General features: G+C 41.0%; 1 protein-coding gene across 3 annotated transcripts in view; it reads left to right on the top strand.

The window, feature by feature from the left end:
* Window positions 1-14,418, top strand: part of LOC140133187 (TGF-beta receptor type-1-like) — a 113,451-nt gene that overhangs the window by 90,426 nt on the left and 8,607 nt on the right. For 2 of the 3 annotated variants that reach the window (XM_072153003.1, XM_072153002.1), the window contains one exon: window positions 5,974-6,104. In XM_072153003.1, the coding sequence (XP_072009104.1) occupies window positions 5,974-6,104 (131 nt within the window). Of the gene's footprint in view, window positions 1-1,481; window positions 3,044-5,973; window positions 6,105-14,418 lie in introns of those variants that run through there. The other variant, XM_072153005.1, reaches the window with a different exon arrangement.

The raw sequence follows: 14,418 nt of genomic DNA on the forward strand, positions 1-14,418 counted from the left end.
CTAGAAGCACTTTGCTTGTTAATTTGCTATCTTACTCCCTTTAGCCTGGGTCTTACACTAACTTGTCTCTTGGCTTTGCTGCTTTTTCTTATGAACTGTGGATTTGTGAACAAGATAAAGGATTGAAGTAGAGGAGGGGCTCCTGCCCTGTGCTCACAGGAGGAAGGAGGATAGGTCATGTGACGGTGAACTGAATTAGGCTGATCTGTCAATAACATGTCAGATCCTCAAAAAGAAGGGAGGATTACATATAGAGAGGTTGTAGAGAAATTTTTAGGCAAAAAAAAAGTACCTGACTACAAAAAGATTGTTGGACGAATGTCGAAAGTATTTCAAGATTTAGGTTGCTTGATGATTGTGGGTGCAATTTCTCTTGTTTTTATGAAAATCGCCAAAACCCTTACTTAGAGGCCCCTGATCAGCTTTAAGTGACTTTCAGAGGCCTAAATAGCAGTAAAACCCAATAAATTATGCCTTTTTCGAAACTAAACACACCTCAATATGTGAAAAATCAACTTTAACCCCTTTGTGTCTAAGCCATTTTAGACCTTTAGGACCAGGTCTGATTTTAAAAATCTGCCCTGTGTCGTCATAGGAGGTTATAACTTGGTGACGCTTTAACATATCCAGGGGATTTTGAGATTGTTTTCCGTCACACATTGTACTTCAAAGTAATAGAAATATTTTGATATCTTTTGTGGTTAGTTATGGAAAAAATTGAAACTGGCAAAAATTTCTAAAAATAATTCATTTTCAAAGTTCAAAATGTTCTACTTTTCAGGCAGTCATAGCACCCAAGTAACTTTATAACTAACAATTCCCAAATGTCTGCTTTATATCGGCACAGGGTTTTATGCATCCTCTCTCAGGTTGTTAGGAGGTACAGAATTGTGTGAATTTTTTTTTTTATGAAAATCGCCAAAACCCTTATTTAGAGGCACATGCTCCACTTTATGTGACTTTGAGAGGCCTAAATGGCAGTAAAACCCCATAAATCATGCCATTTGGGAAACTACACCCCTCAATATGTGAAAAATCTACTTTAAGAAGTGTGTTTAACCCCCTTAGATGCTTCACAGGGGTTATAACAAAATGGAGGTGTATTTATTGACACAAAATTATGTACCTTATATTCCGGCGTATGAGACTACCCCTTTTCCAACGCATACAAAACACCGGTAAAAATTAAAAAAAAAAACAGATTTGAATTTAACATGGTCCTTTTTTTAATTTAAATTCTTATGACATGCAGGTATATAGCAGGAAAACTGTCGCTCATAAACATAAGGCATACAACAACAACATTACCATCGTCCATTTTACTGTAAATGTTACCATACTGTACCTTAAATTTTTTAAGCTGTCAACCAAACAAGAACTGATAATGATAGGAGAAAGATATGGTAAAGCAACAAACAAACCACCAATAACTATCATAACCGTCAGTTACAGTATTTTACAGGTCTTCCTTTCTTTAAAAGCCTTCAAAATCCTCCTGTTCGTCGTCTGATATCATAAGTACATCGATGGGATCTTGTGACACATCTGGAAAGCAGTCATCATATGGATCGAATTCGGTATCAGATGGTATGGAGGACGACTACTTGTGGCAAGATGAAGATAAAGCCAAATCTGACACCACACTATCTAAGGAATTAGATATGCCACACTTCTTGAAGGACCTTTTAACTGTTTCTGGATCAATATCATTCCAGGCATTTATGACAAACTGGCACAGAACATCCAACTGTGGAGCACGCATGTTTCCTCCTTTAGTGAAAGTCTTTTCACCACTAACCATCCATTCAGTCCACTGTTGTCGAATGCAATCTTTAAATGGCTTATTTAGGCACACATCTAGTGGTTGCACCAATGATGTCAATCCTGCAGGAATAACTGCCGCATCTGTGTTTAGCTTTGCAAGTCTTTGCTTGGTGTTAGGCGTTAAATGAGCCCTAAACATATCCCACAGCAGTAGACTTTGTTTTTGCATAAGTCCACCTGGTCGCTTGCTCCATACATTGTCAAGCCATAGCTTTACCCCCTCTTCATCCATCCAGCCTTTTTCATGCACATGTACAAAACAACCAACAGGAAACTTTAGTTTTGGCATTGTTTTTCTTTTAAAAATAATAACAGGTCTCAGTTTGGTGCCATCAGCTGTGCATCCTAGAACCACCGTAAAACTGGACTTCTCATGTCCTGTTGTTTTAATTAAAATAGTTTTTTCTCCTTTTTGATGGACAGTTTTATTTCCAATCATATCAAAATTCATTGGAGTTTCATCCATATTTCCAATGTTATTTAATGTATAGCCATGTTTAGTGCGCTGTTGTATGACTTAACGATGGAAACTATTGACTTTGTGGTCAAGATCTGCAGGTAATTTTTGTGAAATTTTTGTCTTTTGCCTCAGTACCAGATCATGCCTTGCCATAAATCTAGTACACCAGGATGCAGTGGCCCTAAAATTGTTGATATGATCTGGGTTTGATTTTGCCCACTGTGAGAAAGTGAGAGGTGTTGTGTGGGAAAACCGCTATCTGTCTTACAGGCAGATGAAATGCTGGTGGTAAAAGCCCTGGGTTTGTCTGCAGTAACCCAAGGGTTAATGCAGACATGATAAGCAGGAATAGTCTGTTTTGTCTGTGTTGGCCTAGCTAACACAGACACATTGGTAATGTCCTACTGGGCCTGCTTATTATGGAGTAGGGGTAGGCTGGTAGTGGGACTCCTACTCCACCCGGGCTTCGGTCCTGGGCTTTTGTATAGCCCACAGGTGCAGGTCACAGGCCTCGTTAGGGCCTGATTTAGTCTGCAGGCCAGAAGCAGTAGGAGAGGCCCTACCTGGAGAGCTGAAAGCGAGATTGCATTCTCACAGCAAAGGTAACTGATGGTCTCCTGTCTTGCTGCTGGCCAAGAGCGTGTGCCAGACAGCCTGGTACCCGGATAGCTAGGGTCCTCCAAATGTATTAGACAGCGCCTAGCCGGGCAGGAATTACTTTTATAATGTTTTTGCATGTGCCTAAGCCAAGGCTGAATTTGTGTTCTGTTTTGCAAGTGTGAATAAACACTTAAGTTGGACTTTTAAACCTGCGTGTGTCACTGCTTCCTGCACTGCTACCTGTCAACTACCAGAGCAATTCCCCACACCACTTAAATGCAAACAAACGTGTTGCATTTCGTGTTACCACGTAACCACTTTGACGATGTTCAGTGACCATATCTGCTACATGTTTTTCTAGTTCTGGCCAATGTGGGGGGCCTTTTCTTAATGCACACTTCCCCCTTGGCATACTTTTTAATATTTCATTTGCTCTCCAGTCCCGAACCATCTTTTCTGTTACACCATATTGTCTTGCAGCAGCACAGTTGTTATCTAAGTTTACAACCTTAAGTTTGAAACTGGCATCATATTTCTTTCTTCTTGATGATGAAGCCATGGCAGGGGTTTTACAGTTAAACATTTTATACTGTATTGTACCGTACTTTGCTTAGTACTAGTGCTGTATTGCATGTGGAATACAGTATACAAAAACCAGCCAATCATGGCATATAATGTTCCAGCCAATGGCTGGTTGTTGCATACAAAACCTGCTCTCATTAGTCTGCCTAACCCTGCCTGTCTCCATGACATCAGGGAAGACTTTTCTTGTAGCCTAATACCGCACCTCCCCTCTGCCTCATAAACAGTAGCACGTGCATCCTCAGAAGCAAGATCTAAAATGCAGAAAAGGAGATACAAGGGTGAGCTGATATCGGCGCTGTGTGGAGGGCTGATGTCTTCAGGGCCTGGGGATGCGGCCGCGGCTCTCTTAACCCTTCACTGTTGCTGTGTTGTCAATTGGAGCAGCGCTTCTCCTGTGACAGCGTACAGCCTTAGTGACAGCTATTATGATTATACCGTACTGGGTAGTGAAGTCCGGACACAGTGCAGGGCTTCTGTGCCAATAGCCTTCACTTGTCACACAAGCGATGCGAACTTTCCAGCTCCGGACACAGCGCAGCGCTTCTGTGACAAGTGAAAGCTGTCAGCACAGAAACCCTGCGCTGTGACTGTCTGGACCTGCCGCCGCCGTATTTTAACTCCCTCTACCCTATATTAACTCCCACATGGCAGGGATACGGCCACGGCAGCTTATTAACACCCCCAGAGTATCCCCGCATGTCAATTTCTGAAAGTTACCGGCGTATAAGACGACCCCAGACTAGACAGAAGATTTTTCTGTCTTCAAAAGTCGTCTTATACGCCGGAATATATGGTAATTTTTAAAGACGATGTAGGCGGTCCCCTACTTTAGAACACCTAACTTCCATACGACCCCTAGTTACAAACGGACCTCTGGATTTTGGTAATTTACTGTACTTTAGTCCTAGGCTTCAATAAACAGCTTTAACAGTTATCACAGGTGTCTGTAATGAAGCTTTATTGTTAATCCTGGTTCTGATGACAATCTAACATTTTTAAAATCCAGTTGTCACCGAGACCAAAAAAATTTTGACTGGGGTTACAATAATAAGGTATACGGTTCCGACTTGCATACAAACTCAACTTCAGGACAAACCTACAGAACCTATCTTGTATGTAACCCGGGGACAGCCTGTATATTAGTTTTGGCCAAAAATTAAACCGTCACAAAGTATTAAATGACGAAAAACTCCACAAAGTTTTAGACCCAATTTCTCCCGCGTATGAGGATGCCCCATATGTGTTGGTAATCTGCTGTATGGGCACACGGCCGGGCATAGAACAGAAGGAGTGCCATTCAGAGCAGATCTGCATTGTCACACTTTTCAGGCAATAGAATGTTTGTTTATTTTTTTGGTGGATGAGATCCACTTTTCAGGTACATCCATTTCCGGGGGTTCAGTAGTTAATAATAAGATTTTGTTAACTCCTTCTTGGTGGTGGTTAAAATCAATTATTAATTCTTGTTTATGGTTTTTATCATTTTTTTTTTCCCCCCAAACGTTCACCGTACCATAAAAATAATGTGTTCTCTTTATTCTATGGGCCATCACAATTATAACGATAGAACTTATTTTGTGAGAAATTTGCTTGTTTTTGCAACGCAGTGTAACAATGGACATAAGATTTATAAACTTTTGTTTACAGAACTGTTTTAGAGCTTATTTTTCAGATGTATTTAGGTCAGATGTAAAAAAAATTCATAATTTCTTTTTTTTGGCTTTTATTGTATGGGTTGTTACAGACATTGTGATGCCCAATTTGTTGTGTTTTTTTTTGGTGATTTTTACTTTGTTTTATTTTATTATGGCATCAGATGGGACTATAGCAGACTTCTATTCTTTTTTTTTTTTTTTTTTTTTTTTTTTTTTTTCCATTTTAATCGCAACTTTTTTTTTTTTTTTTACAGTTTTATTTTGTGGGACATGAATAAGTGTTCACTTGTTCATTGTAATATACTGCAATACTAATGTATTGCAGCATATAACACAGCCAGCCTATGCATTCTGCATAGTCTGACAGCTGCACTGTTAGATCGTGCAGAATCAATTTAGTGAGTGTTAATGAGCTTATTTGAGTTAAAATATTATTTTCATGAAAAATTAGTATATTTCCCAGTCTTGCGTCATTTTACATAGTTACCACATTGTCAGGAAATGGAATGTCCTATGACTAAACAGAGATCATTTTTGTAATCGGTATGCCAAAACAAAATAAAAAGATTAAGATGGAATAACAAAAACGGCTCTTGAATTATTATTTTTTTTTCAAACATGTAATCTTTATATAGTGCAATCACATTCAGCATCAATTTAAAATTATGGGGGACACATACAAATAAAATAAGTCAAGAGTAAAAGCATTGTCATATGGAAACAATAGAAGAATCCTTGTATGATACTTTTTCAAAAGCTGTGGAAAATCGTATCCATATTTATACATTTTAGTTTTTTTTTTTTGTTTTTTTTTTTTTTTCTCATAATATTCTGCTTTATATTGTATAGGAATCCATGAAGATTATCAGTTACCTTATTATGACCTTGTTCCATCCGACCCATCAGTTGAAGAGATGAGGAAAGTGGTTTGTGAGCAGAAACTGAGGCCGAACATTCCAAACCGATGGCAGAGCTGTGAGGTAAGTACACACGAAATCATACTTGATGTACTCTTAGGTCACCTGCACACAATGCATGGCCTATGGAAACGGACCTATGGGCAGGTCAGATCGCACAGAAAGAGCACTGTGCACTGGAAAGGTGTTCTGTGCATTATAGTGAAATATAATGTAAAGGATTCCCTGTCTGCCACCCAAACATGATACTGACACTATAATGGTTGTAAGTGCTACTGCTGCTGTTCAGCCATCACTCCTTGCATCATATTCACTGTGCTTATGTCTCAGGAATGACATGCAAATGGGTCTGTTTCCACTGGCCAATGACATTCGTGTGCCGGGGGCCTTACAACTAAAAAGACCGTTACAGCAAAACAGTGGTCATTACAGATATGTCTCCCTACTTCACATTTGTGTGCATGTCACCAGGTTATTATGGATGAATTGTTCACGGGCCTATATATATAGTAAGTCTTGAGTAGCCATTGTGAATATTGCATAATTACCTTTGAGTTGATGGTGAACTAGTTCTGTTTTGTGTTCTTGTATCTTTCTCTAATTTTCTCCTTCTGCTGGCCAGCAAACCTTTGTCTCTGCTGCGTTTTGTACTTGCTTTTGTTTTTGTCTTAATGTAATGTATATGAGCCCTGTACAGCACCTTGGAAATAATGGTACTATAGAAATTAATAATAGTAAAATAACCCACCTCTGTATGAAGAGGGCTCACCCCATGAGCCCTTTTCATACAGCCTTCGCACCTCTGCGCAGAGCATGAAGAGGTTAAAGGAAACCTACCAGTTATAATGGCAGGGGTAAGCTGTAAGTACCGAGCACCAGCTCAGGGTGAGCTGGTGCCGGTACTTACTTTTGTTAGTGTTATAAACTGCAGTATCGCGGTTTTAACACTTTTTAAACTTTAGCGCAGAAGGCGCTGCGTGCGCACGATCGTGCGCGCGCCTACATAGGAAATAGCGTAGATGTTGTGCGCGCACGGTCGTGCGCAGCGCCGAAGCCCCTTCTGCTCTAAAGTTTAAAAAGTGTTAAAACCGTGATACCGCGGTTTATAACACTAACGAAAGTAAGTACCGGCACCAGCTCACCCTGAGCTGGTGCTCGGTACTTACAGCTTACCCCTACCATTCTAAATGGTAGGTTTCCTTTAATGCCAGTTTCTGCATAGCTGCAGTCAAACTATATGTGTATGGGTTCCTTCATTAATTAGTTTCTTGTGTAGATGGTATACTCTTTTTTTAATTTTAAAGAAAGATATACACTGTTGTAATGTATTATTTATGTATATAATATATTTTATGCATGATAATTGTCCCGAAAGTTGCAACCCAGAGGTGTATCCCTTTAAATACCCAACTATTCCCAAACTCCTACAGTCTTAAACAGGCTGGCTTCTTTTTAATAAATCTGTTCCATTACACAGATCTGTGCATGTACATTTAGCTGTTTCTTTGCCTCCTGTGAGTACCTCAGCCTTTCCATGTTATCCACATGTTGCACTTTGCATCTCCACACAACTTCCTGTTTCTCAGTCCTTCAATATGTCTGTCATGGCGGCCTCCAGTGTGTCTTTTTTTTCCTCTCAGTCCATCTCACTGACACACACAGGGAGATGGGAGGGGGAGTAGCAGGATTCGTCATCTCCTGCTGCAGGTCCATCCTATTTACCAGTGTAGGATCTTTGTGCACTCTGCATTGACATGTAAACAGAGCGTCTACGGGCAGCAATAAATCAAGTATCAGGGATGATGAATGAAGGCACATAGGCAATTTATGTTAAAGAGTGGCCAACCCCTTCTCAACGTGCACTGTAATAGTATGGCGTGGATTAACGACGCCCATCGTACTTTTGCGATGCGTGGTAGGTGCTGGATCACATTCGGAGCTGGCACCTTACAGAACGGGTGAAAGTTGCATATTGCAGCTGCCAACTGTCTGTAACACCCGCGACGAGAGGTTCGTCTGACCACGGGTGTTAATACCTTACACGCCGCAGTCCTACATGACCACGGCGTGTAAGGGTCTATTGACGTGGATCTATTCTCATTTTTCTTCAATAAAATTGCTAAAAATCAGAAACAAGAATTGATTTTATTTTTCTCCACACATAAAGACCCACTAGAATGAAGGTTTTTTTTTTTTTTTACAGTGCATCTCGTCTTGCAAAATTTAAGCCCTTATTTGTCCAAATTGCCAAAAAATGAATCGAGATTGGATAGCCAATAAACCCCTTCTTGGCGCGCGTTGTCATAGAAGGGGGGAAGTGACTTGCCAACACTGTTCAGATCGGGGCATGATCCCGGATGTTAATGATGGCTGGTAAAGGGGAGTTGGGGGATTGGGTTTTTGCTCAGTTTCTCTAGGCTTCAGTGGTTCTGTCCAGCCCCTTAGTCTGTGCTATTTACATAAGCACCTACTCCAGTCCTTCATATATCACAGGAATAACATACAACCCTCGCAGATACTTATATACAAAAAGACTTTACTAACATCATACATGTGACAAAGTAACTACATAAAATACAATACAAAATACATAGAGAACACAACTACACACAAACCTCTTTTCCTGGCCCCCAGTAATGTGTACGTATATACAATATATTCTAACACTGCGGTAGCTCCTGGATATATCCTGAAGCAGGAGTCACATCCAGTACCTGACCATATACATGTACATATAGAGACTCATGCACAATAGCATCTATATATCTACTCCTCCAATACACATGCAGGGAACTGATCCACGTGTGAATGGGATACGGCTATAGGTTGTACATGTAGTTACACTAAAATATACACACTCACTGTAAACACTTAGCTATGTGTGTGTATATATATATATATATATATATATATATATATATATATATATATATATATATATATATATATATATATATATATATATGAGAGAGAGAGTAAAACACATAACACCTGGAATATCTATAGGTACACGTATAAAGTCTACTATATTATAATAAGTACTATGTTAGAATTACTCTTATAAAGTTATATACATACACAGAAAGCACACACAATATATGCTGTTAAGTGCTGTTCATCCAGGTGGGGGGCCTTGAAGCAAGAGAGCCTGATTTCTGGTTTTTCCACCTTAAATATCCCTATGTGTAGTCCCTGCCCACCGCCTATAACTCCACCCTAAGACCCTGTCAGGATAGACCCCAGTAGTGTGCAGGTAATCTCACACCTGGTTCATGGTGGCTTCTTACTGTTCAAAGCCTTTTGATATGTTAATGAGCAATGGCTTCAGTACACACTGACATCTCACCACAGAATATCAGTGACTGTGGTCAGTATATACTGTATCCATTTACGCTATATGTAATATATATAATAGTAGAGCAGAGGACTTCCGGCTCCAGCATGTGAAGACAGGGGATAGCGGAGCTCCGCAGCACATAGCCCGCAAGTGATCGCCCCGCCCCCCATACGCAAGATAAGAGCCGGAAAGAAAGGCTCGCTGACCCGGTAAGCCGCAGGGCAGAACGCGAGAGGCGGTGGCTGCATAGCAACACCATAAACAAAGCGGGGACGGAGGTATAAGAGAAAGCCGCATGGCCAAGATTGCGCCGAACAGGGGGGAACGTGGGGAACAGACAGAGGAGGATGGGGGTGAGTCGGACACCAGCACCACATCCAGCCAGCAGCCACACATAAACTACAAGAAACTGGCTAAAGAAGTGTTGCGTAGAATGGGCCCCACACTACAAGAGGCGATATCATCCACCATAGCAGAGTCTCTGAGAACCTTGCAAAATGATATAAAAACCAATGCAAACAGGATAGAGGGAGCAGAGCAGCGGATTTCTTCAATGGAAGATGATACAGCCGGAGTAATGGCAAGAGTAAAGCTGCTTGCTGCTGACAATAGAAAAATATCTGAAAAATTAGATGACCTGGAAAATAGGTCAAGGCGCAGCAACCTGCGCTTAGTAGGTTTGCCTGAGACGATAACGGGACTTGCACTGAATAAGGTGTTTTCTGACACGTTGCCAAGATTGTTGGGCATAGGTGAAAATTTCCCAGTGGAAAGAGCGCACAGGATAGGCCCGCCGAGACCAGCACGTTCCCCATCTACGCAGTCATCAGGGATGGGTGAACGCCCCAGGCAGGCCATTGCAAACAGGCTATGCAAACAAGGAACAAATATTGAGGGCGTACAGAAGGAGAAAAGACCAGCTCGAAATAGAAGGGAGCAAGATATTGATATTTTCTGATTATTCTGCAGAGCTTACCAGAAAAAGGCGAGCGTTTAGTGGCTTATGCACGGAACTGTTTAAACGTAAATGGAGATTACAGCTCATCTACCCGGCATTGTTAAAAGTTACACATCCGGATGGATCTACTCGCACTTTTGAGGATCCAAAGGAGGCAGAGGAGACGATCAAGGAATTACAAGCCTGGAGAGAATCAGGAGAGACACTGACCCAAAATAGAAGGGCAGCGAATACAGAACCGAACAGCTCCACTTACAAACAGGGACATGGAGATGCGCAATCCTCTAAATCAAAACGCAATTAAAATGGAAGCAAAATGGAAAATTGCATTAATTGAAACCCTTACAGGTTATATGTATCGCAGTGAGTAAACTAATGACGAGTGATGACTTTTGCAAATGGTTCGTTTTGAGTGATATTGTTCATATTAAGACAAATAAGATATAGCCTCCCATTGAAAATACCTGAATAATTTGGCAGAATGTAAACATGTGTGCGAAAATAGGGCGGTGTGTTGTAGGCTCCGCACGTGCTGGAAGAAGAGGAAGTCACTAATGAGATTTTTCCCTAATACTGTACGTTGTGGGAAGCATAATGATTTAAATGTCATTTTGTTATGTAAAAATCTTCTAAAGAAAAACGTTATGTTAAGAGTTTTTATGGTGCATTCCTCAGGTAGATACACAAGGTTTAACGTAAAGATAAATGTAATATGTGGTGCTACCCTTAGAGCATAACCTAGGTAACAAATCATTAAGTTAGTTTCATGGAACGTAAGGGGACTACGTACCCCACAAAAAAGGTCACTGGTCCTGAGACATCTAAAAAAGCTGAAAGCTGACATAGCTTTGTTACAAGAATCACACTTAGAGCACAAAGATGTGAAACTCATGCAAAAATACTGGGTTGCCGTTGCATTGGGAGCGGCAAGCTCTAGTAGAAGAGGAGTCCTCTTATTGATTAATAAGAACGCAAGAATTAAAGTTCTTTCTCATATATCTGATGAGGAAGGACGCATATTGCAAGTTAATCTTGACACCCCCGCGAGGGACATGAGCCTATATAATGTATATGCGCCGAATCATGACCAGCGACCTTTTTTCAAGAAATTGGGAAACTTGCTGGCTAAAGATGCGTTCCCATGTAAGATAGTAGCAGGTGACTTCAACCAAGTCATCCAATACCACCTAGACCGATCAACTACACTCACGCAGGTAGGGACTGAGACATTGACGGACTTACACATGACAACAACGGACCATAACTTGATAGATGCATGGAGACACCTGCACCCTGATGGAAGGGAATATACATTTCACTCCGAGGTGCACCACACGTGGTCGCGCATAGATTATATATTGGTGAGCGAGCCGATACTCCACAAAATAGTGGAAACAAATATTGAACAATTAATAATATCGGATCACTCTCCAATAACCATGGCAATAGCGGAAAACCACATGAAAGGAGATGACTATGTTTGGCGTTTCCCCACATATTTAGTCAAGGATGATCAATTTGTTCAACAATTAAAGGGATGGTGGACTGAGTATGAATTTGAATGCTCGACTTCACAAACCTCACCGGCACTTTATTGGGACTCGGCCAAAATGGCTATTAGAGGGAAAATTATGGCATATGTGGGGAGACTGAAAAAGAAGGCAAGGGAAAAATATAAGCTTACTAGTCAGGAGATACAAGTAGCCTATACAGCCTACTTAAATTGAACAAAATTTAGAGATCTGGAAGGAAGCCAGAAAAGTCCATGATAGGGCCTTAGAGCACAGAGAACAATTTCATAGAGGACTTTTTGAGGCAGCATTGTTTAAGTTTGGAAACAAATCAGGGCGGCTCTTAGCAAACTTGGCAAAAGGACAGAGGAAGACAGCACACATATATCGTATACAAGATCAGTTGGGAACAGTACATACAGACCCTTCAGCCATTGTTAAGGTGTTTCAGACCTTTTATGAGACGCTTTACTCTGACTCAGATCCGAACACAGATGATAAAGCGATAGAATACCTAAACGCAATTACCCTTCCAGCAGTAACCCAGGAACAACTGGACGTTCTAAACGCAGAGATTAGATATTAGATATTCCAAAATCAATGCAGGCCAGCCAATAGCAGCAATTTTTACTGTAATTTTACAATTTTATGACGTCAGTAATACTGTTCACCATGTCTGTAGACACAGTACAGGCAGTCCCCAGGTTACATACAAGATAGGGTCTGTAGGTATGTTCTTAAGTTGAATTTGTGTGTAAGTCGGAACTGTATATTTTATCATTGTAATCCCAGCCAGAACTTTTTTGGTCTCTGACAATAGGGTTTTAAAAATGTTGGGTTGTCATAAGAATCAGGATTAACACTAAAGCTTCATTACAGACACCTGTGATAACTGTTACAGCTTATCATTGTAGCCTAGGACTAAAGCACAATAAATTGTCAATATCCAGAGGTCCGTTTGTAACTAGGGGTCGTATGGAAGTCGAGTGTTCTTAAGTAGGGGACCGCCTGTAATCAGGGCAAGGTGGCGGCTGTTCCATACAGCCATCAATTTTGCCTCGCAGTCCAGAGGGGTTTTGCTGCTCTCCTCTGTCCATGTTTGCCGCTACTGGCTGGTCGATCTGGACCAGCCAAAAGCAGCAATATTTGTCTAGAACAGCACCAATCATCAGTGGAAGGAGCCATATCTGGTGGCATCATGCCATCTCCCAGAGAGCTCTTACCGTTCTGTGCATCCACTGCTGGTTAAGGGTTCCCACTTTTATGTGGATAGCTTTTATCCCAGTGTTCCCATATTCCAATCCCTCAGTTCCAGAGGTTCTATAGTGTGCGGCACTGTACGCAAAAACCATAGAGATCTCCTGGATCCCTTGTTAGGCAGCCACTTAGAAAGGGGGGACATCAAGGTACTCTGCAATCAGAACATGGTGTTGGTCAAGTAGAAGGACAAAATCAATGTCCTTGTTCTGACCACAATTCATGGGGACTACAGCACCCTCACCCCTGTATGAGGTACCACCACTTCTGCCCCCCCTCCTCCCAAGCCAGACGGCATCCTGGCTTACAATAAATACATGGTTGGGTTTGATCTGTCAGCTCAGGTTCTGAAGCCGCACAGCGCCCTACTGAAACCGATGATATGGTACAAAAACGCTGGCCATGAACATTGTACAGATGATGCTGTACAACTCTTGCAAGCTGTTCCAATGTGCAGGTCCTGCCGTATCATTTCTCCATTTTCAAGAGGCGGATATTAGGGAACTAATATTTGGACAAGAAGGACAGGGCACCAGTACCTCTTACTTAGATGTCCCCCGTGTTTTGCCAGGAGAGCATTTTCACAGTGAATTTTGCTGCTTCTAAAGGAAGGGCTCAGAATTGAGTCTGTTTCAAAAGAGAAGTTATGATGGACACTACATACTACTAAGAGACCTGCGAGAACTGTGGAGAGTAAACATTTCAGTTGGTCCCCTGGTATATTCCACCTCCTTATATGCAACGCATTCACAATTCTGTCCAATTTTTTTTTTTGTGAGTTTTCGTTAAAATGAATTATTCTTACAATTGTTGGGTCAAATTGATCACTATACCCATCGATTTATTTCATGCGCTATTTAGTTTGCTAACTAAGGTCACTTGTTGGTTTTATGTTTTTTTTTTTATTTAGGTTTTCTTTTTCCCCTCCAAGCATTTGTTAGCACATCCTTAATAATTCTCCAATTTCTTTCTTTCTTTATTAATATTTATTTATATCCCAAGTGCTTTATCATTCTGGAGCCCTGCTGTTTTTTCTGGCTAGCGTTTAGTATCACATGTTGGGTCTTTCTCACATTGGGAAACATGGCTTCCTAATCAGAGAGCTGATATTTCACAGCGGCACAAACTGGGTGTCACATAATGGGTACCAAACTTTCCAGAAATAATTGTAATTCCATATTTAGCATCCATTGCACATCATATTTGGAAACCACCTCTATGTTCAGAATGCTTATTTCACCACATGTATTACACTACACCATATATTACACCTTGCTTAATTCTCCAAGGGGTGTCTCCAAAAATGAGGGTCAC

The sequence above is a fragment of the Engystomops pustulosus genome, chromosome 5 (assembly GCF_040894005.1).
Source record: "Engystomops pustulosus chromosome 5, aEngPut4.maternal, whole genome shotgun sequence".
Lineage (NCBI taxonomy): Eukaryota > Metazoa > Chordata > Amphibia > Anura > Leptodactylidae > Engystomops > Engystomops pustulosus.